This window comes from Metarhizium brunneum, chromosome 5, assembly GCF_013426205.1.
Source record: "Metarhizium brunneum chromosome 5, complete sequence".
In the NCBI taxonomy this organism is placed as follows: Eukaryota; Fungi; Ascomycota; class Sordariomycetes; order Hypocreales; family Clavicipitaceae; genus Metarhizium; species Metarhizium brunneum.
This window is the reverse complement of record NC_089426.1, coordinates 681,324-704,877: the sequence shown is the minus strand read 5'-3', so window position 1 is coordinate 704,877 and position 23,554 is coordinate 681,324. Positions and strand designations below refer to the sequence as shown.

Here is a 23,554-nt window from a genome sequence, read left to right as displayed (position 1 = left end):
ACACAATGTCGACGAATGGCACAACGCGCCCCCAACATGCACCGAGGGACAGTCCCTGCTTGCACGGCCACCATGCCCCGACTTTCTGCCCTGCCAGACGAAAGAAGGCCGGCCCGAGCTGCGTCTCCTGCCAACTTGAATGGTCGCGCTGTCCGAAGTGGACATTTGTCGAATCGCCAAGATGTTGCCACCAGGCCGGCCATCGATGGCACCACTCACCGAGGCACACGAGCAAGGTTTTGTACATTTGAAGAGTCCATTCGGCAGCTCCCGTGTCAGGGTCTTTCGGACCAGACTTGTTGATCATTTGCAGTCCCGCTGTGGCTGGAAACGGGATCCCCAGTGGTCAAGATGTCGGCATCGTCCCATCGGTGCCTACGAGTGCCTGCCTTGCCTACCTTAGGGTAGGTATTTTCCCTTCCAGACTGGATCCAGACACCGACAGCTCCGTGCGATGTAATCTGTAGCCTATCACAGTCTGGTCACCTTGGACCACAGATGAACCACCAGCCCTCCTCTGTCTGGTACAGCTTCATCATGACAAGAGCAATGTACTCATCATATCTCAACTTTTGTTTCGCCAAAGCCTAATAATAACCATGACATGGCACTCATTTCTACACAGCCACATCATAGCTTCTCCCAACACAAACAGTGGACGGCTTGTTTTCTGCGTGTCCGGAATTCCTTTCCAGGTGACAGATGCAGTTAGATTTCATTGCCTCGACATTCACAAAGCAACATGCACACCGTTGAAATAAACACCAGATCGACTCTGCAGAGGCACTGCCGCGTTTCAGATGCCCTGCAGGCTTTTTTACCCATCATTTTTCGGCACGAACCATGCCGGACATGAGTTAGGGTTTCCCATTCAAACACAGGACTGAACTGTAGGGACAAAGAGCCATCGGGCCGAGATGGATACACCACTGGGTTCTGTTCGTTGCAGGTCCTGTTTTAGAGTGCTGCCATGGCATTAAGTCCAGGCCTCGCTGCATGGAGAGATGCAGAACACTCAGAAAACACGGGCGTATCCAGATATTTTGTCATTTTGTCATGTTTTCCGATGGCTTCGCCCTGCAGGACACCAAGAAAAACGTGTCTAATAATGGTACACCAACCAAGCCTGCCGGACACATATATCAAATATTGACAGAGAACAGGCGTTGGATCCGGGACATGTCGACGCAAGCTTGTTGCTTGTTCACCTCATAATATGGATAAAAAAGTCTCGCTGACGGCTATATATTTGCCGCCTTGGTCCTGCATTTCATAGAGGAATCTACTTGCTTCCTACATCAACAACACTCTTCTACCGGACTACATCTACTTCCTTTTTTCCTCGAATCCATTCGCGCCTGGCTCATCTCGACGCTGTCACCAGGGGACAATCTCCCGACACCGAAATGCCGGAGCACCAGAATCGGCACACCCCCCCCCATGCCTGCGCAAATGGCCTATTCCGGAGGGACTGCTTCCCTTCCAACCTCGCAGGAGCCGGCGCATTATCCGACAGCACATCATCTTCCGGGCTCACCTCAGGCGTCTTACCCTCACCATCGTCCTTATCCTATCCGCCTTCCAAATGTAGCCAACGCATCCACGCCTACCCGGGTGCCGATTATGGAAAGACGACCTGCGGAAATTACTGTTACGGGACACCTCCTTCCAGGTTCAGAAGGACCTCCAGGGGACCCAAATATCAATGATGAAATTTTCTTCGTCTCCCATGGTCCAAGTTACAGGACAATGGTCCACGTTATTTCCCCTGGCGGTCCAACGATCCGGGAAACACGCCCAAGATCTCGAGACAGTACTTCGAGTATGGCATCTACAAATCCCGCCACCCATGGTCGAAATCCTCACCATGACCATGCACCAAACGAGGATCTTCGCCAAAGAGTCTCTGTGGTTTCGATCAATCCGAATCGCGGGCCTCCGACTCTCGATGCCAGTGATAACGACTGCGATACTACCGTATGCACTGATACCGACGGCGGGGTTAGCTACAATATTGTAAATGCCAATTCTGGTTCATATTAGCCCCAATACGAAGGGTGCCTGCAAATCGAGACCCAAACTTGAACGGAAAGGGGGCAGAAAATGACCTACGGAGCTATACCAGGGCACCATCGATTTCGTTTCTCTGATAACGGCCACGAGGTATCTCCTTTCGCGGGTAATGATATGATGATCCATGTGTAACGAAGCTATTTACAAAGCTTGTTATGCTAGGGGAAGACCAAACTTGGTCGGGTTGGCTAGGATATGATGCATCGCATGACCCAATATCTCAACGATATTGTCATGTCCGACGCTCATGGGGTTGGTTGGAGAGATGTGTCTGAATGTCAAAGGTTTCGACGGGGATGGGTTATCGTTTCTGGTGTGAGAGCATCAAGGTCCCAGGTGTGATGCGGGTGATGTGACGGAGTACACGGGAGGTTAAGAGGAATGTGCTTGCTCGACATCAAGGTTATACTACTGTTTGGAAAGACGATCAGGTTTCCTGGGATTGGCTAAAACTGTGAGCTTTCAAAAAGCTACAGCGTTGTTGCCTAGTGTTATTTTATCGGTTGGCAGTTATCTTGGCTATAACATACATGTGAGTTTACCCTGGTTGTGTCAGAAAATGTGCCTGGTATACTATTCCGTTTCTGGTTTCTCTTGCGTAATATATCCAGCAGATGTTATTTATACTACTGTCGAGCTTCGTCACCCGATTGCGTCCGGGTTGGGTCGATGATCTGGTAGTGTCAGGGTCCAGCTGGGCCTTCTCTTCTGCCAGACTGGCCCTTATAATCACGTTGTCAAGCTCTGTCTAACAATTCAGCAGAAGTGTTTGGAATACATAGGAGCGTAGCCGTCACACTTGCGGTTGTCACGGACTCTGCCGTCCCGCCTCTACCCAAGAGTGACACATGGATGTGGATGTCTCCGTTGACGCCCGTGTCGGAGAAAGCCCGATGCACATCCTTCCCTGTCAATGTGATGAGATCTGAGATCTCAGATACTCCATTGAAATACGAACGCAGGAACGGAGTGACAATGAGAGCGTAGTATGCCGGTATCCGCGGTGGGTTCACTAATAAGTAAGCCAGACGTCTCGCAAAATATTCGGGTTGCACTCTGACCAGGTAATCCACCAATGGTGATAATTTTCACTCCCCATTGCGAGATATCAATGTTCAAAGTTGCATGTGGGCTTGGGCAGCTGCTGGCACCTGCAAGATGCACCACCTAGTGCAAACGGAAGGTGCATGTTGGCACCTACACCCACTGTACCTCAGCTGCACCAGACCCAGCATTCAAATGGCCAGTTCAACTCCAACACAAGCATTTGTCGACAGCCCGGAATATCTCCGTCCAAATACTCTACTCTTTCACATATAGGAGTGCAGCTATCAAGAAAGCCAATCAAGGCCAACGTCTAGCACCAATAGTCTCTCGTTGACAGCACCAATCAGTCCTGCCCGCGACTCAATCAGCAAGGCTATCAGTTCTTATCGATGCAAATGTCCGCCTGCAGATTCGACCAGACATTGCCCAGGTAGCCCTTGCGTCATCCATCGGGAGCCGCCGAAGTCCTACGGACCATCACCCAAAGCAGCGAGAGCAACACCCACCTCCTCGTCTATCTGCGAGCATCACTTGACTTCCCGCCTCCACAAAGCCTGTGCTATTGTTGGTAATTTATAGATCAAGGACATGGCTCAGGAAATCGGGACAGATCCCTGGAAAACGCGGGGTACATGATGTGGCGTGGAAGATATCGACGTTGTTCGTTCGTTCAAACCACCTTGATAGCGAATATTGGCTTTTCACCATATATCGCTTACGGTGGAAGCTGAAATTGATCTCAATTCGCTGCCAATGTCCTCGCCAGGGTTGCGCGTTCACAGCTGATTGCACTCATGTTCTTCGACGCGCCCGCGAGATCATCTTAGCATCATCGGGATGTCGGACTTTATTCTGTGTTCAAGCCATCATGCCCAGGTAGTTGCGGGAGCAGCCTCAAACACTAGCCAATAGACAGCCGCAAGCCGAGGGTTGCGGACTTTGTAAGGAAAGGGTTTTGTTCCAACCGCTTCCCCTACAATTGGAAATCAGCCCTCGCCCTTTCTCGAATCGAAACAAACGTCGACATTCCGGCCCTCGCAACCCCACATCCTTTTTAATTGCTCGCGTGGTGGATAGGTGGAGCTTAAGATAGTGGCACCCAGTCAAAAACCGTCTTGCAACCGTTATCATCATCAGAGTCCACATTCAGTAACGATTCCCGGACCTGGCCGTCGCTTGGCTGAGCGCCACACGCAAAAAAATCTTCATCCCTTTGAGATACGTACATTTCTAGCGTCGTGTTCTGTGCGTGAAGAAGGGGGTCGTCTGCCGAGATTGTGTACAAGAAACGGGGCGGCCCAAACGAGGCATTGTAAAAATTGCATGATATCTTGCAAGCGAACCGGCGACAACACGTCATCAGGTCTATCAGGCATGTCGGAAGGCAGACGATACTGAACGTCAGATACCAGTTCGCAGCGCAGGGTCGTGCTCCGAGTCTCCGGGCGGACGGTGAATCAGCGACTGGCTTGTAATGATTGGCGAGCAACCTTGCCATGAGACAATCTTGTACTGTACCAATCAGTCTCACATTTCTGGCTGAGCTACAACTACCGACGAGACTTATTACCGACGCCATTAGACGTTTCTGCGAGTCAAAGGATACATTCGATACAAATTGAAGATAAAAAGATAGGAGCAAGTCGGAAAACCCTTGAAGCCGGACTGTCAGTGTTAAAGCTAGCCGACCCTCTTGCTTGCCGACCGCGGATCATCCACACACACCCCATTTTCGTGCAAGTCAGTTGGAAATCTTTGGTATCAGTCATGAGCCGGCCGGCCTTTAATTCCCACACACCTCTTGTCTGAACTCTTACTTATTTTCTGCCGCTTCTCTAGTTGCATGGCACACGCTATTCCAAGTCCCTCTCTCAAACCACTAACTCAGGCCCAGTTGTGCTACTCCAAACCTCCATAAAGCTTCCCCGTGGTCCTCTACTACTACATTCCTTCATCTCCACTGTGAAAATCTCGATTGCCACCCACCTTTTCGACTCTGGATGCTGAGATTCCCTCCCGGCTTGACTCTCTTTTCTTTATTCCTTCTATCGGCACAGGGAAACGCATCCGCTCACCTACCGGCTGATCAGGCTGTGCATTTGCTGGCCTGTTTTTGATGCAATTCGCTTTCCGCATGGTGTTATAGTATCCTATTTTCACTCAAGCTTTCCGAGCGTCATGGGCTGGATAGAAGATGTCAACGTCAAGGTGGCGACCAGCGTCGTTGGAAAATGGTTTCGCCTCGACGGCAGCGGCCATGTAGGTCCTCTCCTTTTCATAATCACGTTTCTCGTGCTGTACTACTCTGTTTCGGGCAATGTGTGGTGTCTCATGTTCCCCATGTTGGATGCAGGTTCCCGACTGTGGGGTTCCAAGTCTGAATTGAGACATGATATCACATATTCCCCAGTATGCATCACAGCTAAAGACATGCCTTCACCTTCACGTCGATCTTGGTGCTCACCATGGTTTTCATTTCTAGCCTAGAGAGAGGAAAGGATCCTATTTCCTCACAGAACTGCGAGCCGGCATGACCACCTTCTTCGCCATGGCATACATTATTGCCGTCAACGCGTCAATCGTATCGGATTCCGGCGGTACCTGCGTCTGCCCTCACACTGCTGCAGACCCTACTTGCGATAAAGATGCAGACTACATGCTTTGCACCCAGGATATCAAGCGCGACATCGTGACGGCCACTGCTGCCATATCGGCACTGTCATGCTTCTGCATGGGGCTCTTTGCCAACTTGTACGTGGTTAGGGATAAAGTCGGTGACTGTTGCACTGCTGACCATGACACACAGGCCGGTTGCTTTGGCGCCAGGAATGGGTACGCTGACCAGCACTCGAACACCAGAGGCCATTTACTTCATCGGGTATATACTAATGAGACGTCTGATTAGGCTTGAATGCTTATTTTGCTTACACGGTCGGTACGTGGTGCGAAATCGGGTGCTCTTGTTTTGTGCTCGTGCAACCGCTAACTTGGTTGTACATAGTTGGCTATCATGGTACCGGTCTGGTCCCATACCGAGTAGCCCTCACCGCCATCTTTGTCGAAGGTTTCATCTTTCTCGGTCTTGCCATCCTCGGGTTGCGACAATGGCTTGCCAGAGCGATTCCCCACTCCATCAAGGTCGCCACGGGCGTTGGCATCGGCCTGTATCTGACTCTGATTGGACTCACGTACAGTGAAGGGATTGGTGTTGTGGTCGGAGCCACCGCGACGCCTGTGGAACTCGCGGGATGCTCTCCTGAGAATCGTCTTGCCGATGGCACATGCCCCAGCTGGGACAAGATGCGCCACCCCGCAATGTGGATTGGAATCTTCTGCGGTGGAATCTTCACTGTGATACTGACCATGTTTCGAGTCAAAGGTGCCATTATTATTGGCATCCTTCTCGTCAGCATCATTTCGTGGCCTCGTACAACACCGGTCACCTACTTCCCGTACACCGACGTTGGCAACAGCTCGTTTGACTTCTTCAAGAAGGTCGTGACTTTCCACCCGATTCAGAACACGCTCAATGTCCAGGACTGGAACGTTTCCGAATACGGGGGCCAGTTTGGCCTCGCCCTTATTACCTTTCTTTATGTCGACATCCTCGACGCCACCGGTACACTGTACTCCATGGCCCGGTTCGCCGGCCTTATGGATCCCGTGACGCAAGATTTTGAGGGCTCGGCCGTTGCCTACATGGTTGACGCGCTGTGCATCTCCGTCGGTGCTGTTCTCGGTGTTCCTCCGGTCACGGCTTTTATCGAGTCTGGTGCCGGTATCTCGGAAGGTGGCAAGACGGGCTTGACTTCCATGGCTACCGGCTTCTGCTTCTTCATTGCCGTTTTCTTCGCTCCAATCTTCGCCTCGATTCCCCCCTGGGCCACGGGCTGTGTTCTTATCCTCGTCGGATCAATGATGGCCGGCGCTGTTCCCGAAATCAACTGGAAATATATGGGAGATGCCGTCCCGGCCTTCCTCACTATCTGTCTCATGCCTTTCACGTACTCGATTGCCAATGGATTGATTGGCGGCATCTTCTCGTACATGATCATCAACGTCACGGTGTGGCTGGTGAAAAAGTTGTCTGGCGGACGCATACTACCATCCAACATGGACGAGCAGGAGAACTGGACGTGGCGCATTCCCGGCGGCTTTCTTCCGCCGTGGTTGGTTCGATTAGGAAAGGGCCAGAAGGACTTTTGGCGGGAGGATCTGCCGCCCACTGAGGCTGCTGTTCAGCGCAAGCTCAGCTCCGACGAGCAGGGCTCGGATGCCGGGCCAGAGGCCAAGAATCTTTCGCAACTAGCTCCAGCCAAGGCATAGAGCCGAGGTAGTTTGGGTTTTTTTTTTCGTATTTTGCTGATATGATTGATGACAGAGTGGAGTTTGTGTGTTTAGTTGGATGCTTACCATACGACGGTGAGAGCAAGTGGTGACGATGGACTGGACGGTTAGGTGTGTGGCATTTAATAGCGCGTTTATGCAATGACAGTCACATAGTGAGACAAGATTCCTTCTGCTTATACTGAGTAATGCTATACCGTGGGTGAATTTGCTTACACATGACGGTGAACCACTGCCGTAGTACTTCATGCGTACTTGCACGGGGTGCATAACTAAATTGTGACTTTTATTCGCCAAAAGTAGTAAAAAGCAGTGCTAATAATGATTGGTATTTGCCCGCTATTTGTCGTCTCGTCGTGCGCATGCCATGCGTCTACGCCATCAAAGCAATATGTTTCAGTTCCCTACACCATGTTTGTTAGCAGTCTCCCAGGGGGGGCGAACCTGTATGCCATTGACGCTGCCTTTACTCACCCCTGGACTTGGTGTCCCACCTTGGTAGGCGGGTAGCTGGGCTCGTCGCCCTCGTCCCTCCCCAGCAGCCGCTGCTCCTGCCTCAGCTTGCTCGCCCTGGCGGCCAGCTCGGGGACGGGGGCCAGGTCAAAGTCCGAGTTGAGGTGCCAGAAGAGAGTGCTCGAGATGCGGACCAGCGGCCTGTCGGGGAGCTCGCGCGCGCGGCGGGCGACGGCGTCGAGGGTGCGCTCGTTGACGACGACCTCGTGGTAGCCGGCCTTGATGAGGCCGCCCGTCGCGTGCTCGAGCTGCTTGCCCGCCTGGACGAGGAGGTGGTTCCCGGGGGGGATGGCGACGGCCAGCCGGTCACCCGTGTTGCGGGCCCAGATGTTGAGGCCTGGGTAACGCGAGCGCCCGTGGATGGTGAGGAAGTTGAGGTCCGTGTGGAAGCCGGCCAGTATGGTGTCCTTTTGCGCGTACTTGGTCAGGTCGGACGCCGTGGGCGCGAGGAGGTGCGGGCTGTTGGATTGATGTCTGTTAGGATATATGCTGGCGGAGGTAGAAGGGGGGAGAAACGGACCCGTATGCGCCGGCGTCGCTAAAGTATGTTGCTGGGAGGCCGAGGCCCACGGCGGTCATTTCGGATAGTTTCGACACGCTGCCTTTGGTGAGTGGGATAGTCTGAGAACGGGGGGGATTTGTACGGACGCGTCCTTCATGCAGGTGCCCCATTTGTCCATTGTGGGCGCCCAGCGCTGGCGGATGGCGTCGGCCGAGGGGACGACGTTGGCGGCGTTGAGGCCCGGGAACTGCGTCTCGTAGGGCGGCGGCGAGGCCATGCGCCAGAAGAAGCGGCATTTCGGGTCGGGCTGGTGGGCGGAGATGTCGAGCGGGCGCTGCGAGGGGTGCAGGCGCCGGATGACGTCGAGGCAGGGCTCGTCGACGGCGCACTTGGGCTTCTCGGTGTTTTCGAGCGTCACGCCGATCTGGTAGCTGAGCTCGGGGCGCTCGTCCTTGCGCAGCTCGGCTTCCGGCTGGGCGAAGTAGTCCTCGAGGAGGTCGAGGAAGGACTCGTTGTCCGAGGGGGAGACGCGCGAGTCGTGCAGCACGAGGGCGCCGTAGGTGATGAGGGCGTTGGCGGCTTTGGCGCACTCGGCGACGACGGCGGGCGACGACGCCTCTTGGTTGAGGTAGACGTCGAGGTCGACGACGGGGAGGTTCATCTGGTCTGCCATGGTGACGGGGCTGGTCCGCTGCGGCAGCGCGGAGGAGTAGGAGGAGGAGGAGGACGAGGGGGGAGGGAGGGAGCTGGGGATGATAAATTAATCAATGCGATGGTGGTGATTGGCGTGGAGGGGCGGGAACTCTTGCGGTTCGTCTTGCCCCGGGTTGTCGAGGGTGGAAGCGGGACAGACTGGGGCAAAAAGGCCTCGGAGCCGGCCGATGTGGATATCGGGATGTCGGGTCCGGGAGGGGCGTTGATGCGAATGAATTGTCGAAGGAAGGAAGGAGGGAAGAATCTTGGCTTGAATATTCCCCAGTGTGTGATGGGTCATGCTTATTCTTTGGTTTTTTCTACAAGCGCAGTGGCGTCAACAAGCCCGGGTTCATGGTTGCACGTGCGATCAGAGGCGTTCGCCGTCGATGGCCAAAGACAGGGATGCTATCCGCCAGGTTCTTTATCTGAGCATGCACCGTGGGGGCAGTTACCCCGGATCGACCCAAGTTTCCCAGACTCAAAAGGTTTAGGCAACAAATACGATGAGCACACCATTCACGCCTAGCTATTTGTTTTAACGACTCTGCTAAACGTGGAGCCCTCACACAAGGCGAAGTCTTAATTTGGTAGGTCTTCTGTATTTTTGTTACAACACTACATATGTATTTATACCACGTCGCCTTCAGTCGCCAGATACCCCACAAAGCACTACCTCTGAACCACCATTGACGTTTCTCAGTACAGCCACGAATTCTCGCTACCTAGTGATTACGTAGCAGATGTGCCTGGAAGAAAAAAGGCCAAGTCTTCGCAGTGTTGGTCGGTTGAGCCCTGGGGCTTACATAAGGACCCCCTTGTTTTCTGTTCTTTAAAAATAGGCACGGGGCTGTTGGTGACATTTCAGCCCAACTTCAATCTTGTCTGGGCTCTCAGCGTTCCTTCCACACTTCCCCGTCGTGTATGTCTCAAACGGAACTCTGCACATTCTGATCATCACGTTACTCCGTACGCCATACTGTTGACTACTATTCTAGATATACTGGGGCATACTTGACAGGTCTTGCAGCCGATACCATGTCTGATAAGGATCGGATTGCGGAACTCGAAAGGTTGCTAGCGCGCAAGGACCAAAAAGACAAGGAATTTAAAAGGTCGCTAGAGGAAGAGAGACGCAAGAACGAGGAAGAGAAGCGTAAAAACGAGGAAGAGAAACGTAAAAATGAGAAAAATAAACGCAAGAATGAGGAAGATAAACGCAAGAATGAGGAAGATAAACGTAAGAATGAGGGAGAGAGACGCAAGAACGAAGAGGAGAGACGCAAGAACGAAGAGGAGAGACGCAAGAACCAAGACTCCACGCTGTCAGAGTACTTGTATAACTGTCACTTTCATATCTATTTAAAGCTCCGTCTCCCGCCACCGGGCCATGGCCTGCCGGTGCCCACAACGCCTGTCGACGGTAAATTCTACCCAAAGCGGCTTCTCCCCTGGAGAACCTTTGCCCACCAGCGGGAACTACGATTTAACGACCTCAGGGCGGCTTGCGCCCAGGAGCGGCGTTTTCTATCGGAGCTGGATACTAAGGTCATTGGTAGACTGTTTGAAGAGAATATTGCTGAGTACATATCAGATCTCTGGAATTTCGAACGGTTCGCTATCGAGCAACCAGTCGGGAACATTCTCGCGCACATCTGGGACGACAAGGAACTACGTGGGCGGTATCCGTTTGCGGATATACGTGTGAAGAGCGCAGGGGAAATGCTCGGGTTTGGTGAACACATCATCGCCAGGGAGACCAGGCCTTACGGCTTCGGTATCCAAACGAGCCTGGACGGCAGTGAACACTACGCTTTCGTGTTTGATTACCAGCACGATTACGTGTGGTCCGTGGAGCATCTCCAAGAGGCTCTTCAAATGGAGACACTATTCGAAGACGTCAACACCCGGGTGATGAGCAAATCAGACACAAGACAAGGCAATGCTCAAGAGGCCTGGCAAGAGTACATCGCCAGGATCCTGATACGGGTGTTCAACTTCATGATAATCTATGGGGTTTCGTATGGCTATGTCGCCGCCGGCAAGTTCTACGTTTTCCTTTACTATGATCCAACCGAGCCTCGGACACTGTATCACCACCTGTGCGTGCCAGAAACCGTGGTGAGGGATGCGGCGAGTGAGGACGACTGGTCCACATACATGTCCAATACCGCAGTGGCCCAACTGGCCAGCTTTTGCCTTCAGAGCCTTCAATCCGAGGCGGCCGAGGGCCCGGGCTTGGAGGCGTCGACGCAGGCTGCGAAGGAATCATTGGCCATATGGGGTCGGCAGGGCTACGCATCCGAGGACGGCGAGACAAAGACTGGCGTCCACCGCGCATACAACAAGCCTGCGAAGCAATACTGTACGCAGGCCTGCCTGCTTGGTCTCAAGACGGGTCGTGACCTCGCTAACAACTGTCCCAACGTGCAATTCCACCGTGCTGTCGGTGGAAACGAGCAGCACGCGATCGACATGGCTGAGTTCACCCGTCTCGTCGACGAGCAGCCTCGCAGGGACCCGTACGACTACTGCGAGTTGCTGTCCCCCTGGGGCACGTACGGGAGCACCGGGGTGCTCTTCAAGCTGGAGCTGGCACCCTACGGATACACATTTGTCGCCAAGGGCACCACGGCCACGCTCTTGTGCAGCCTGGAGCACGAGACAAATGTATACGAGAAGCTCCACCGGCTCCAGGGCGACGCGGTACCCGTGCATCTGGGCTTGGTCGAGCTTCCCGGCGGTTACATACTCCCTGGAGGCCTGAGAGCAGTCCATATGATGCTCATGTCTTGGGGGGGACAAACGGTCAAAGAGGAAAAATCGCCAGGTTTGTCACTCGAGGTGCAGCGGTCCTCGGAAGCTGTTCGAAACGAGGGTATTTACCACGATGATGTGCACGACGCCAACCTGCTCTGGAACGAGGAGCTGGGCCGGGTCGTGGTGATAGACTTTGACTATGCTAAGATCTTGGAACCGCCTAAGCATAAGACACTAGTTGATCTCTCCAAGAAGGAGAGGAAAAGGGGTCAGAAGCGCGTGGTTGCAAACTGCTCTGGGAAAGCGAAGGTGCTAGACAGTCATCCAGAGGCTGTATAATAGCCAGCAGGACCAAACAAAATATCTGATTATCACATGCTATACTATAATATGCTATAGTTTATTATAGCATACTATGAAATACTATGGTATATGGTAGTATATTGTGGAATACTTGCGGTGGGAAAGAACAACCTCTTTCTGGTTTCTGGTTATTTTCTTCATATTACTTCTCAGAGATTTCTGCGGTTCGCATCACAAAGAATCTTATTAGATAGCATCAAAGCGCTCAGCCAGCGAGTCAGTCCTTATAAATTAATTTCTCACAACTTCACAACGCAGTCTTTTGCACGGAATAGTACATACTATAGCACTCCTCTCACCAGAGAACAAGGACGCGAACGTCAATACTCTCCCTGGGCTCATCGCCGGCAGCGGCGCCGATTTCAGGACTAGCATGCCACGGGGCACCTGCGTGCTGGGAATCCTCGCCCAGCGATGCGCTGTCAAAGAGCTGCACGAACAGGACCTCGTCCGTCTCCTGCGCCGACACGTAGTACCACTCTGAGCCGGCGCTCGCGTGTCGAGGGCTCTGCCCCGGCGGCGGTTCCTTTGCTTTCACGCCGAGCATGGCAAACTCCTTTAGCCAGTCGCCGCCTAGCTCCGGGGGGCCGGGGACCCTGTTCTCATATCGCCAGTGTACCGTGTCACCGTCGGCGCTGGCGGGCGTCTCCTTTCGCGGCGAGAACGTCAGGGGATCGCGGGCGACCTTCTTCAGGGGCCGCCAGATACTATACGCGGCGTATCGGGGCCCGAGTCGCCCGCTCTCCGTGTGGTTGTACTGCTTGGCGATGAGGGCGTCTGATTCCTTGTCGGACGGTCGAAACGGGTGGTTCAGGCAGATTGTGTCCTCGGCCGCAATCATGCCTCGCTCCAGGGCTGTCTTGTAGATCTCTTGGCTGTGGAAGCGCAGCGTCCGCCGTGCAGAGAGCGGCGTGAAGTCGAGATGGGGGACGCGCGCCGGTGTCGATGTAGACATGCGCGGTCGACATGTCCAGTAGTCTGCCGGCTTGCCTTGCTTTGCCTTGCTCTTTTCTGTAGAAGCCCCCCTGTCTCCATGTTTGCCGTCATCTGCCGGCAATGGCTTCAAGCCCGTTGGCATCTTGAACGGTTCTGGTGCTCTTGCGCCTCGCCGAAAGACACTATGCGTAACGTGGACGTATTTGGCGCCCAGGGTCTTTGCTACTAGTTCCTTGATTTCGGGGTAATACATGCTTGCCACGGCTTCCTCGTCCATCTCTCCTTTGCTTGTGTGGCATGACTCCAGGGACGCCGAGCGGTGCTTGACTACCCCGAATCCATGACTCTTGAGATGCCCGACGGCGGTGTACCCTGGTTCAGAGAGCAAGGGGCGGATATCGATCAGTGGCGAGGTTCGTGGAACGAGATCGCCCACGGGGGGAGGCGCGCCGTAGCTTCGCTGCCAAGGGTCTCCTCGATCGGAGTTTGGGTTGACAACGGGGTGCATGTACTCCCCCAGGACCTGGCTGCTGCCGTTTGTTGAACCCATGATGGTTGGTCGAGCGTCAGTGCCGTATTACGCCGTAGTATGGTCTTCGACTCTCTATGGCAGATTTGATGATGAAAATGGACGCAAATAGACCGCGATGTGAGGTGCGCCTCGAAGAAAAACGACAAGACAGGAATCGCCCGGATACACCGGCACGGCACGGCTTCGTCAATCCCGATATCACTTTTACGTACTCCGTAATTTTACGTGTTGGGCGCTCTTGACGCTTCAGGCAACCAGTCTGACTTGGGGACCAACACAACGTCGCATCGCAGGTGACACGGGTCTCACATGGCTGTGGGGGTTCGGAGAAGGATTCCGGGCGATAGCTGAATGTTTACTGGGGGGACTTCGTATCCTATCAGGCAGGTTGTCAGAGACTAATGCAGGGCTTTGAGACAAGGCCCGAGATGCATCTACAGTGCTGGATCTGCCTTGTCTATTTTGAGCGGCTCCACGAGACAAAGGGCTCCTTTGTCCTGTAATCCGTCATGACAATGAATTGCCTTTTTGGCGTGTAGATGTTGTTGGTTTGCGTCTACTGCGCCCGGACGAGGCGGAGGCAGTGTTTACTTGGAGTAATCCCTCCGTGTCTTGAGTTTTGACCACGGCGTCTCTTGTGACAATGTATCAAGTACTTATTTTGAATACACGTCCCTCTGTAATTGAAGAACAACATGACACCCCATGAGCAATTGCAATCATGCACTCGCGCCAAAAATACAAATTGTTGGGTCAGAGGTCGTCCCGTGCTTCACAAGACGACGTTGAGTCTGATGATGACGCTACATTCTCGGCACAAGAATTGGCCTTGGCGCGGGCAAAGAAGATTATATACGCCCTACTTTTTATGCTTGGCGTGACTACCGTTTCAACGGCTGTGCTCTTGACCAGACAGCGGTGCTCTCTCGCCTCTCCAAGTTTCTGTAAGAAGTATAAATGCTCTGCGATACTTCAGAATACGCGACTAACGCCCCTGCGACCAGTTGATCTAGAAACCAACGTGCCGGTGCCCATTTCCCATGATAACCATACCATCGAAGACCCTATGTGGGATTCTCCCGAGTATGACTGGTACCTAGGATGGGTGGCGCTGCAAAACGACGTTGCCCAGTCCAAGGGCTTGCCTACCGCCATGCACTGGCCCTGGGACAGCTCCAGGAGCATATATATATTGCACGGGTTTCACTCTTTACACTGCGTGGTAAGCCCTTCTCGCTCATCCGCTTGCCAAGCAGCATCTAACATGACAAACCCTTGCAGTTCTTGCTGCGCGACGTCATAATGCAGTACCACGATAACAAGGCGCAAGCATGGCCATACGGACATGTAACGCACTGCCTACATGTCCTTCGCGAGGACGTCATGTGTGCCGCTGACGACACGCCGCGGTATACGGGGCGGTTGCACGCGCAGGAGAACGAGACCGTGGTGGAATCAGGGATAGGCCAGGTTCGCATGTGCCGCGACTGGAACAAGCTGCGCCAGCACGCTATTGACAACTCTGCTTGCTACTATCGTCCTGGCGATCATTATATTCCGCTGCTGGATCGTTATAAGAGGTGTCCGGATGGGAGCAAGCCTTGGGAGAAGGAGGAATAGGAGAATGCTTGGATGAAGGGGTGGCGGAAGGGCGTTTTGGGATTTAGATTGTGGATTTATTTAGACTCTAGAGTATGTTTGTGGATATTTATTAAGCATCTATAAAATAAACTCTTCTGCCGCCGCATCATACAACTAAAGATCCAGAGGGGTGACAACAGGAGAGACCATGTCTGAGATTTGAACACACTTTGTTGTGCTTACAACCCATGTATAGTCTCGTTACGGGGTTTATTCTCGACGTCCTGTATAAGCATCTGCGTGGTCGCGGACTAAGGCCATGTCTATTAAAGAATTCTTTTAAGCTATTCTAATATTCGTGCCAGCACTCTATCATGAGGCCCAAGTGCAAACATCGTGTGCCTGGTTGTACCTAAGCCAGAGAACCATGATATACTCAAGGAAAGACGGCATAAAAACGAATCATAATGTCTATGAAGTGAATAAAGCTCCTGTAACAGCATCAAAATCCAAACAATGCCCCCTGACCCTGGAAAACATTTCTCTATCCTTAAAGTCTCACACACCTAAACTCCACACCCAAACTCCGTTTGCGTAGCATAGGATTGACCCTTGGTAGACCCCCCTCACAGATACATTGACTTTGGTAATTCAAAGGCCGCCCGCGATGGGATGAGGTGCTTGATCGTCTCCAACAAGAAATACATTAATTTAGCGAGCTTTTATACAAAATGCCAAGAAATTACTCACTGTATTTACCTCTGACTTCCCAGGTGCTTTGGAGAGAGAAATCTTCTGGTGCTGGCATAGGAGCAGCCAGAGCGAGAGCAACCATGGCAAGAACTGGGAGGTAGAAGTTCATATCTGCTTCTTCTTTCTTTCTTTTTTTCAACAAAGTATGCAGTGGTATAATTTAGAACAGAGAGAATTGACTTGCCAATTTACAGGTTTGAATTTCCAAGGAAAGCGGCTTCGCGTCTCCCAGAGGTCTATATACGTTTATATCTGTCGGCGACTGGGCTGAACATGGCGTACCCTTACTACGCCTCTACCAATCTCCCAGAAAGCGAAACCACATCGAATACCTCGTGAGTCAGATCCAACTCCTCGTGGCTCCTCCATCGAACCGTGGGGATTGCAACGCCTCACGCACAGCCTGCAGACGGTGTGTCGTGTTGCCCTGCCCGGCCCATCTTTGCCCAATCGACATGGCAATGTGACGCTGCCTCGCGCAAGGGTCGTATCCCAGAGGGCCGCGAAGTAAGACAAGCTCGAGCATCCATTCCAGTCGAGCCAATCACCAATGCCGCCGCGCAAGGCAGCGTCAGCACCGTCCGCACCCAGACATGATGTGATGACGCTCCGTGCAGCCAACAGTCGGGGATTATCCCGACATGGCATGACATCCCCCCGATGGCCTATGTGGCCGGGTATATGGCTGTGCCATTCCTCCCGCTTGGCCCCCAGGAAAGGAAGGCTACCAGACCCTTCTTCCCCCAGCCGTCGGTTCTCACCTCTTCTCCGTGGTCGTCTCGTCAAGCGCCCCGTCAACACATCATGGGGCTCGACGTCGAGGCAAACGGGCTCGCAGCCTTGAGCGGCACGTTTCTGCTCCTCACCGCGGGAAGCGTCGTGTTGCGCTTCGTCGCTCGCTACAAGCAAAAGGGCCGAGTCTGGATGGACGATTACACCATGGCCCTGGCGTGGGTAAGCCGTAGCCCGATTCTCTGACTACACAATGGAGTCTAAACGTTTTGACACGGCGCCAGGTCGGCTTCGTTGGCCTCGCGGCCCTGTCCTTCTTCGGTCAGCATGGGCGGAATTCGTGTTGCTCGGCCCGGAACCCACGACTAACCACGCTGTCTAGGCATATCGAGGGGATTCCTGGGCTACGCGATGCCCAGGGACAGGGCGCTGGTCCAGGCCGTGGCGTTGACGCAGGCGCGCGCTCTCATCTCCTTTGACGTGCTGACCGCAATGACGTTTGGCATGACCAAGCTCAGCGCCGTGTTTTTCTACCGGCGCATCTTTTGCTTTGGGCCTCGCCGCGACGTGTTCGACTACGTCACCGTGGTCTTCATCTTGCTCGTCTCCGCGTGGACCGTGACGTTTATTGTCGTGCCCCTGAATCTCTGTGGCCCCTTGAAGAGCATCGAGTGGGATATCCACCACGCGGCGCAATGTGACCACTATGCCTACTTTAAGGGCATTTCCGTGTCCGACTTTGTTCTAGACGTTGCGGTGCTTGTCTTGCCGCTCCCCAAGGTATGGTTTCCCAACTGTGCGACGACTGTCTAGCCGCGCTGCGAAGGCTGAGGCTGACTCGCTCCAGATTTGGTCTCTCAACATGACCACGGTCCGGAAAATCGCAGTCTCCTGTGTCTTTCTCATTGCGCTCGTGTATGAACCACCCGCTTGGTCGTTGATGGAGGTGCGCATGTGCTAATGCTGCTATTTACGCAGCGGCTTAGGTGCGAGTACAGCACGCTTGGTCATCATGATGCAGCTTATTCGCAAAGGCAGAGCTGGGAATGCTAAAGATACCTACCGTACGTGATGAAATATCAACCAGACTCTTTTTCACCAGTAGCACACGGATCGGACGCTCACACAACGTCCCTGCAGAGGGCAATACCCAGATCGTATATTACGCCATCCTCGAAGCCGCCTTCAACATTGTCGCGATAAACGGCCCGTCGCTTTGGTACCTCGTTGCTGGAGTTCCACCCGAGCGTGTCCTGCACAGCATTCGCAGCATCATATCTCTTGGCTCTGGACACCGTCCCGATTCCTCCAAGAGCTCAGTAGAACGCGCCACGCGCGACACCGCCCCGGGCTACAAACTTGATGATACGGATTCTTCGCCGTCGAGTCCCGTCAAGAATGGCGTCGAGACATACGCCATGGCGGATTTGAGTGCCGTGACTTCTGCAAAGGGGAGCCAAGGTGTCATTGTTGTTGACCGTGAGTTTAGGCGAGAAGTTGAGCAACGGCATCAAGATCTATAGGGGGGCAACAGGGCTCATCTATCAAAACAGACTCCGGTCTAGGATAAGAACTACTATACATATACAACGGTCAACCCTGTATCCTAGTCGCGTCCCTCCTCCAGGCATGCTGTTTCGAACTAGTAGCAAAATCCTATGCTTCCCCCGCAGACAACTTGCTCACGAGTGTTGCCAAAACTCGGCGCTGCCTCCTGTCCGATACTATGCATGTGCAGAAATTCCGCCAGGGCTGGGTGTACATTCCGCAACGCCTCGTCTTGGTTCTCCGCGCCATGCAAGGAGACAGGCCTCCACGTTGAACCAAAAGGCCAGTCAGTCATTGGGGGGGAGAGTCTGACAACTCACACAGCGCGGCGGTGGGCAAGTGGCCAGACGGTCAAAACAAGCCATGATGAGCGCCAAAGTGCTACCGGGCTCATAACTGTCACATAATGGAGGGTCAATCACGAAAAACAGTGGTACGCTGGCGCCGAGGGTGCTAGTTATATTGAGTGAGAATTATCCGACGAAGAAATAAAAGATGACAATAAGCCTGTAGCAGCTTCCTCCGTGTATCACCGGGTTTTCTAGCCACGACATCCAGCCCGTATCGCAACTATCGAGTCTTCAAGTCAAGGTATTCGGGGCACGTAGCACCCAACTGCCGATTATGAATACCTAGTCTTCAAGACCAGCCACAAGGGGGTTTTGCAAAAAAAAGCATCGACTAGGCCCTGTTTTCGGATGAGCAGGCCTGAGATATCGCCCACCCGGCAAGGTCTGGAATTGTCTGCCAAAGCAAAGGCTCGTTATGCAAGGCTCTGCAGAGGCCCTCTGTCTTGCACACTTGTTTCCATTCGTCGAAAGATGCTTCCTTTTTGATCACCTTGACTTCGGTTTCAAGACAGCCGGACTGAACTGGTGCGGGTGATGGTTCTAGAGGTGAACAAGCTTGGGCAAACGCCCATCCACGAAGCTCTGGGATGGTCTGCCAGAGTAAAGGCTCGTTATGTAAGGCTCTGCAGAGGCCCTCTGTTTTGCAGACTTGTTTCCATTCGTCGAAGGATGCTTCTTTTTTGATCGCCTTGACTTCAGTTTCAAGACAGCCCAACTGAGATGGTGCGGGTTCTGCTTCTGCTTCTGATTCTGCAGGCGAAGGCGGACAAGCCCGGGCAAACGCCCATCCGTAAAGCTCTGGGATTGTCCGCCAAAGCAAAGGTTCACTGTGCATGGCGTTACATAGGCCTTCTGCTCCACAGACCTTCTTCCATTCTTCAAAAGTTGCTTCTTTTTTGACCACTTTCGCCTCTGTTTCGAGGCAGATGTCTGAAGTCCGTTTGCCGTAGCTGCTCTCGTCAACTCCCTTTGCAGACGGTAGCTGGGCGCCGACGGCGGGCTTCGGCTGGACCAAGGCGCTCGCCAGGGCGGCGGTGCTGGCTAGAATAATGGCGGATTTCATCCTGGAATGTTGGTAGAGGAAAAAGGGGAAGTGTATATCCAAGCAGTGGTATCGAGAAGTTGTTGACTAGACAGTCGATGAAATGACGTGAAGCCTAGGCACTTATAGAGAAATAGTAATGACTATGCCGTCGTCACGATTCATAGTTCCAGCCCCTGACTCGGACGCTTGTCTGAAGTACTCGGATATTCAGGCGGCAGACATGGCGAATATTGGAATCAAGACCTTATACGAATCGTTATTTATGCATGAATAAATTGGTCAACTTAAAACGGCGTTGTATTGCCTAGGTTCTGGTTGATATTAATGCCTCGTTGACATGGCAAATATTGGAATTAAGACCTTATACGAATCGTTATTTATGCATGGATACAATGGTCAACTTAAAACGGCGTTGTCTTGCCTAGGTCCTGGTCGATATCAATGCCTCGTTAATCATGCGATGACCATCTTTCACTGGGCCAGTCGTTGCCTCCCCTTGCCATTTTTTAGGATCAAGTTGCTTATTCAAGGCTGGAGCTGTCGTTATACTGCTGCCCGACATGCGGCAGTTCGACAGCAAGTGACTCAATTTCATAACGCTCTATTCTTTACGTAGGGTTAATCTAAGGTGCTCTGAACAGTTGTGTTATGTAACTCATTTGTTCATTTTACATGTGGGTGTAGTTTGTGCGCTATCTGATCTCTTTGACGACCAACTGCCAAGGACCATGAAATAGATTAATGTCGACAGGACGGTGCATCAAAAGGGGGGCATGTTACACGGAAATGGCCGGTTACACAAGAGCTACGGTCACGAGACCCAGGGCAAAGTCCCTCACCGACAGACGTTTTTGGTCCCTTAAGGCGTTGAGGAAAACCAAGGACCTTTTATACTAAAGACTGTTATTAGATAAATCAAGTAATTAATCTAAGCTAGGCCCTTATCACAAATAATAGTCTTCTATTAAAGGAAAAACCCTTCTATTTTATAGGGCCTTTTTAGGTTACAAAAAATATTACCTGATAATAAAAGCCTTATCCTAAAAAAAGGCTTATACTATTAAGAGATAAAAGCCTAGGCCTAGAAAGGTCCTAAATATTACTATTATTAATATTATTATTCTTAAACAAGTTATTATTGCTTAATATCCCTAGAATTTAATTTCTATACTAATACAAAGTAGACTTCATAATTGATTCCGCGTGCTATTTAATAATAATAAATTTATAACTATAGAATTATAAGTTCCTTGGGGCTAATAAAAGCTATCTTGACAGGGGGATTCACGTTTTTATCAGCCCACAAGACGCTTCCCATTACAAAATCTATTACAAGACGTCAAATTTACATGAGATCCTGTCGTGGGGCCCTTGCAGACCACACGTTCTTCACGCTTTCCAGAGCAGCACTGATGCTATCGTGCTTGTTCTCCTGGCAGTACTGGAAATGGGCTTCGAATAAGACCTGCGCCTCGAATTCGGCAAACAGGCAGTTGGCGGATCGTCGTGCGCAGGTAATGGCCTCATTGAAGAAGAACTTGTTTCCGAAATCTCCCTTTGAACAGATGCAGTCGCGCTTGGCAGCTCCAGACTGGTTGTTGCAAAAGCCCTCGGTTTCCTCCTTCTTTCTGCAGATTTCAGTTCCATCTTTACGTTCATCAGCGCAAGGGGCGCACTGGGACTGAGTGCCAGGAGAGCCGGTAGGACCAGAGGGAGTATTCTGCTGGGGGGGGCCAGAAACAGAGGGAGTATCCTTCTCGGGAACGACAGGACTGCACTGGGGTCCATTGCAGGAGACAGCAGGACCAGAGGGAGTATCCTGCTGGGGAGTGACAGGACCAGAAGGCTTGGTGTTGCCCTGGGCGGGAGAACCAGGACGTCCCTGAGAAGGAATATTATCAGGGGTGTCGTTGGAATCTTCGGGGCCGCAGCCACCGTCGTCCTGCTGGACAGGAGCGCCATTGTCGGAGACGGGAGTGTCGTGGCCAGAAACACCAGAGTTACCACCAGTAGTGGGCTTCTCAGGAGGCGGGAGCTGCTGAGGCTTGCCGGGGACTACAGTCTCCTTCTTGACGACTTCCTTGACAGCAACCTTCTTAGACTTGGCAATGGCAGTGGCTTGCTCCTTGCAGTTTCCGTCAGGGCAGGCGTCGGCGACCTCCTTGAGCAGATCGAACTGCTTGTTTGACGAGATCTGGAAGCCATAGAACCAGTTGATTTCCTTTCTGTACTGATAAAAGGTAGTCTTGCCGTCGGGGCTCTGCTTGTACACACAATCGACTGCGGCAAAGTAGACGTAGACCAGGCAGAGCTTGCCACCAATCTGGACGACTTGGCCCTGGACATCGGCGGGGATGGACGAAGAGACATCAGTAGGGATGGACGAAGAGACATCAGTAGAGATGGACGAAGAGACATCAGTAGAGATGGACGAAGGGACAGCGGCAGATGGCGTGGCTCGCGTGGTAGAGTTCATGCTGGTGGCGCGGACCAAGGTAGTGGGCTGCAATGGCTTGCCAGCAGTCGTGGTTGCGGCCAAGACGGACGTCTGCGCTGCGGTGCTGTTGTCCAGAGCGACGATGACCATGACGGGGACGTTGACGGGATCGGGGATTTGGTTGACAACGGTCTTGTTGACGGCAGGCAGCTTCTCGACCTCGGGGCTGGGCTTGAAGTTGATCTCGCCCTGCTTCTCGGGCGCGCCAACTCGGCTGTAGTAGTCTCTGGGATGAGCCGAGTGTCCCTGACGTTCGACCTTGTTGGAGGGAACCGTGAAACCTGGCGTTTTTCCGTTGTACGGGGCGGCCTGTCGGACGAGGGCCTCGGCCTCGTTGTAGTAATCCCCAAGGTTCTTGTTCACCACCTCGGCTTTGCAGTACGTCTCCTGGAGCTTGGCGAAGAGCTGTTGGTAGTATCCGTCTTGCTCATCTCCGATCAAGGCATGGCGCACCTTGCAGTCTAAGCAGGCATCGGCATCTTTGAAGAAGGTGCTCGACTCGCAGATGCATCTCTGCTGGTCCTTTCTGGCAGCGTCGGTCTCTCCCTTCAGGACGCAGCGCTGCGGCCCGAAACTGCGCTGCATACCACACGGCCACTGCCAGCCATCCGAGGTGATAGAGTCGATCTTGTGGCAGGCATCAAGGCCATCCTTGGGGTCGATACCTTGGAGCTGTTGCTCGGTTGGAATGCGCTCGATATTTCCAAGCTGTTCGGGCAGCTTGGGTCGTGGGCTCGTCTGGGCCATGCCCATCCCGACGAGGGAGGCAGCCGCAACGGCCGTGACAAAAGATTTCATGGCTGGAGATGTATATATAAAAACAAAAGATGTCAACTTGTAGCGAGCGTGGTGGTTTTGATGTGTAACAAAAGGCAAAGCAATTACAACGAGTATTAGATTATTATGGAATGTTGGTCCATGTAGCAGCAAAAAGAAAACAGGCAGACATGAGATGAGGCTCGTGAAGCATCTTATAAAAAGAAGAGGACGACGCACAGCATCAAGGGCAGGGTGAGGTGTACGCAATACAGGATTCTAGAATATAGCATCCATAATCCACTCGGCTTCGTGGCATGTATGCATAATGGCCGTAATATTAGCCACACTCCATCCGCCTGATCAGCGGAAAATAGCCGAGCAAGTTTTTGTCTCTGGCGCTTGATGACGATGAAATTGGTATTTTGCGCCCATGGCCGCTTGTTGTATGTGCGCATAAACAGCCAAATCACGCCGAGCCATGCCCTTTGGCGGCGTTGCCGTTGTTTCGGCTGGGATTCCTTGT

General features: G+C 52.7%; 8 protein-coding genes across 8 annotated transcripts; 4 read left to right on the top strand and 4 right to left on the bottom strand.

The window, feature by feature from the left end:
- Positions 1-5,298: 5,298 nt before the first annotated feature.
- G6M90_00g082990 (uncharacterized protein) lies at positions 5,299-7,446 on the top strand (the record flags this gene model as incomplete). Its single annotated transcript, XM_066131213.1, has 5 exons — positions 5,299-5,529; positions 5,603-5,871; positions 5,927-5,952; positions 6,026-6,055; positions 6,122-7,446. The coding sequence occupies 5 exons, from the start codon at positions 5,299-5,301 to the stop codon at positions 7,444-7,446; spliced, it is 1,881 nt and encodes a 626-aa protein (XP_065987381.1).
- A 394-nt stretch (positions 7,447-7,840) lies between these two features.
- On the bottom strand, positions 7,841-9,155 carry G6M90_00g082980 (uncharacterized protein; the record flags this gene model as incomplete). The annotated part of the gene is made up of 4 exons (XM_014688034.2): positions 7,841-7,871; positions 7,942-8,439; positions 8,501-8,578; positions 8,629-9,155. 4 exons carry the CDS (start codon positions 9,153-9,155, stop codon positions 7,841-7,843), a joined length of 1,134 nt encoding a protein of 377 aa, XP_014543520.2.
- Positions 9,156-10,213: 1,058 nt separating this feature from the next.
- On the top strand, positions 10,214-12,274 carry G6M90_00g082970 (uncharacterized protein; the record flags this gene model as incomplete). Its single annotated transcript, XM_014688033.1, has 1 exon — positions 10,214-12,274. One exon carries the CDS (start codon positions 10,214-10,216, stop codon positions 12,272-12,274), a length of 2,061 nt encoding a protein of 686 aa, XP_014543519.1.
- A 319-nt stretch (positions 12,275-12,593) lies between these two features.
- DES (Gibberellin cluster GA4 desaturase) lies at positions 12,594-13,784 on the bottom strand (the record flags this gene model as incomplete). Its single annotated transcript, XM_014688032.1, has 1 exon — positions 12,594-13,784. One exon carries the CDS (start codon positions 13,782-13,784, stop codon positions 12,594-12,596), a length of 1,191 nt encoding a protein of 396 aa, XP_014543518.1.
- Positions 13,785-14,487: 703 nt separating this feature from the next.
- On the top strand, positions 14,488-15,386 carry cctP_2 (Phenylalanine aminomutase L-beta-phenylalanine forming; the record flags this gene model as incomplete). The annotated part of the gene is made up of 3 exons (XM_066131212.1): positions 14,488-14,710; positions 14,771-14,988; positions 15,048-15,386. 3 exons carry the CDS (start codon positions 14,488-14,490, stop codon positions 15,384-15,386), a joined length of 780 nt encoding a protein of 259 aa, XP_065987366.1.
- Positions 15,387-16,904: 1,518 nt separating this feature from the next.
- G6M90_00g082940 (uncharacterized protein) lies at positions 16,905-18,355 on the top strand (the record flags this gene model as incomplete). The annotated part of the gene is made up of 6 exons (XM_014688030.1): positions 16,905-17,054; positions 17,117-17,153; positions 17,215-17,612; positions 17,680-17,747; positions 17,811-17,896; positions 17,973-18,355. The coding sequence occupies 6 exons, from the start codon at positions 16,905-16,907 to the stop codon at positions 18,353-18,355; spliced, it is 1,122 nt and encodes a 373-aa protein (XP_014543516.1).
- Positions 18,356-19,061: 706 nt separating this feature from the next.
- G6M90_00g082930 (uncharacterized protein) lies at positions 19,062-19,793 on the bottom strand (the record flags this gene model as incomplete). The annotated part of the gene is made up of 1 exon (XM_014688029.1): positions 19,062-19,793. The coding sequence occupies one exon, from the start codon at positions 19,791-19,793 to the stop codon at positions 19,062-19,064; it is 732 nt and encodes a 243-aa protein (XP_014543515.1).
- A 1,327-nt stretch (positions 19,794-21,120) lies between these two features.
- Positions 21,121-23,070, bottom strand: G6M90_00g082920 (uncharacterized protein; the record flags this gene model as incomplete). The annotated part of the gene is made up of 1 exon (XM_014688028.1): positions 21,121-23,070. The coding sequence occupies one exon, from the start codon at positions 23,068-23,070 to the stop codon at positions 21,121-21,123; it is 1,950 nt and encodes a 649-aa protein (XP_014543514.1).
- Positions 23,071-23,554: the final 484 nt, after the last annotated feature.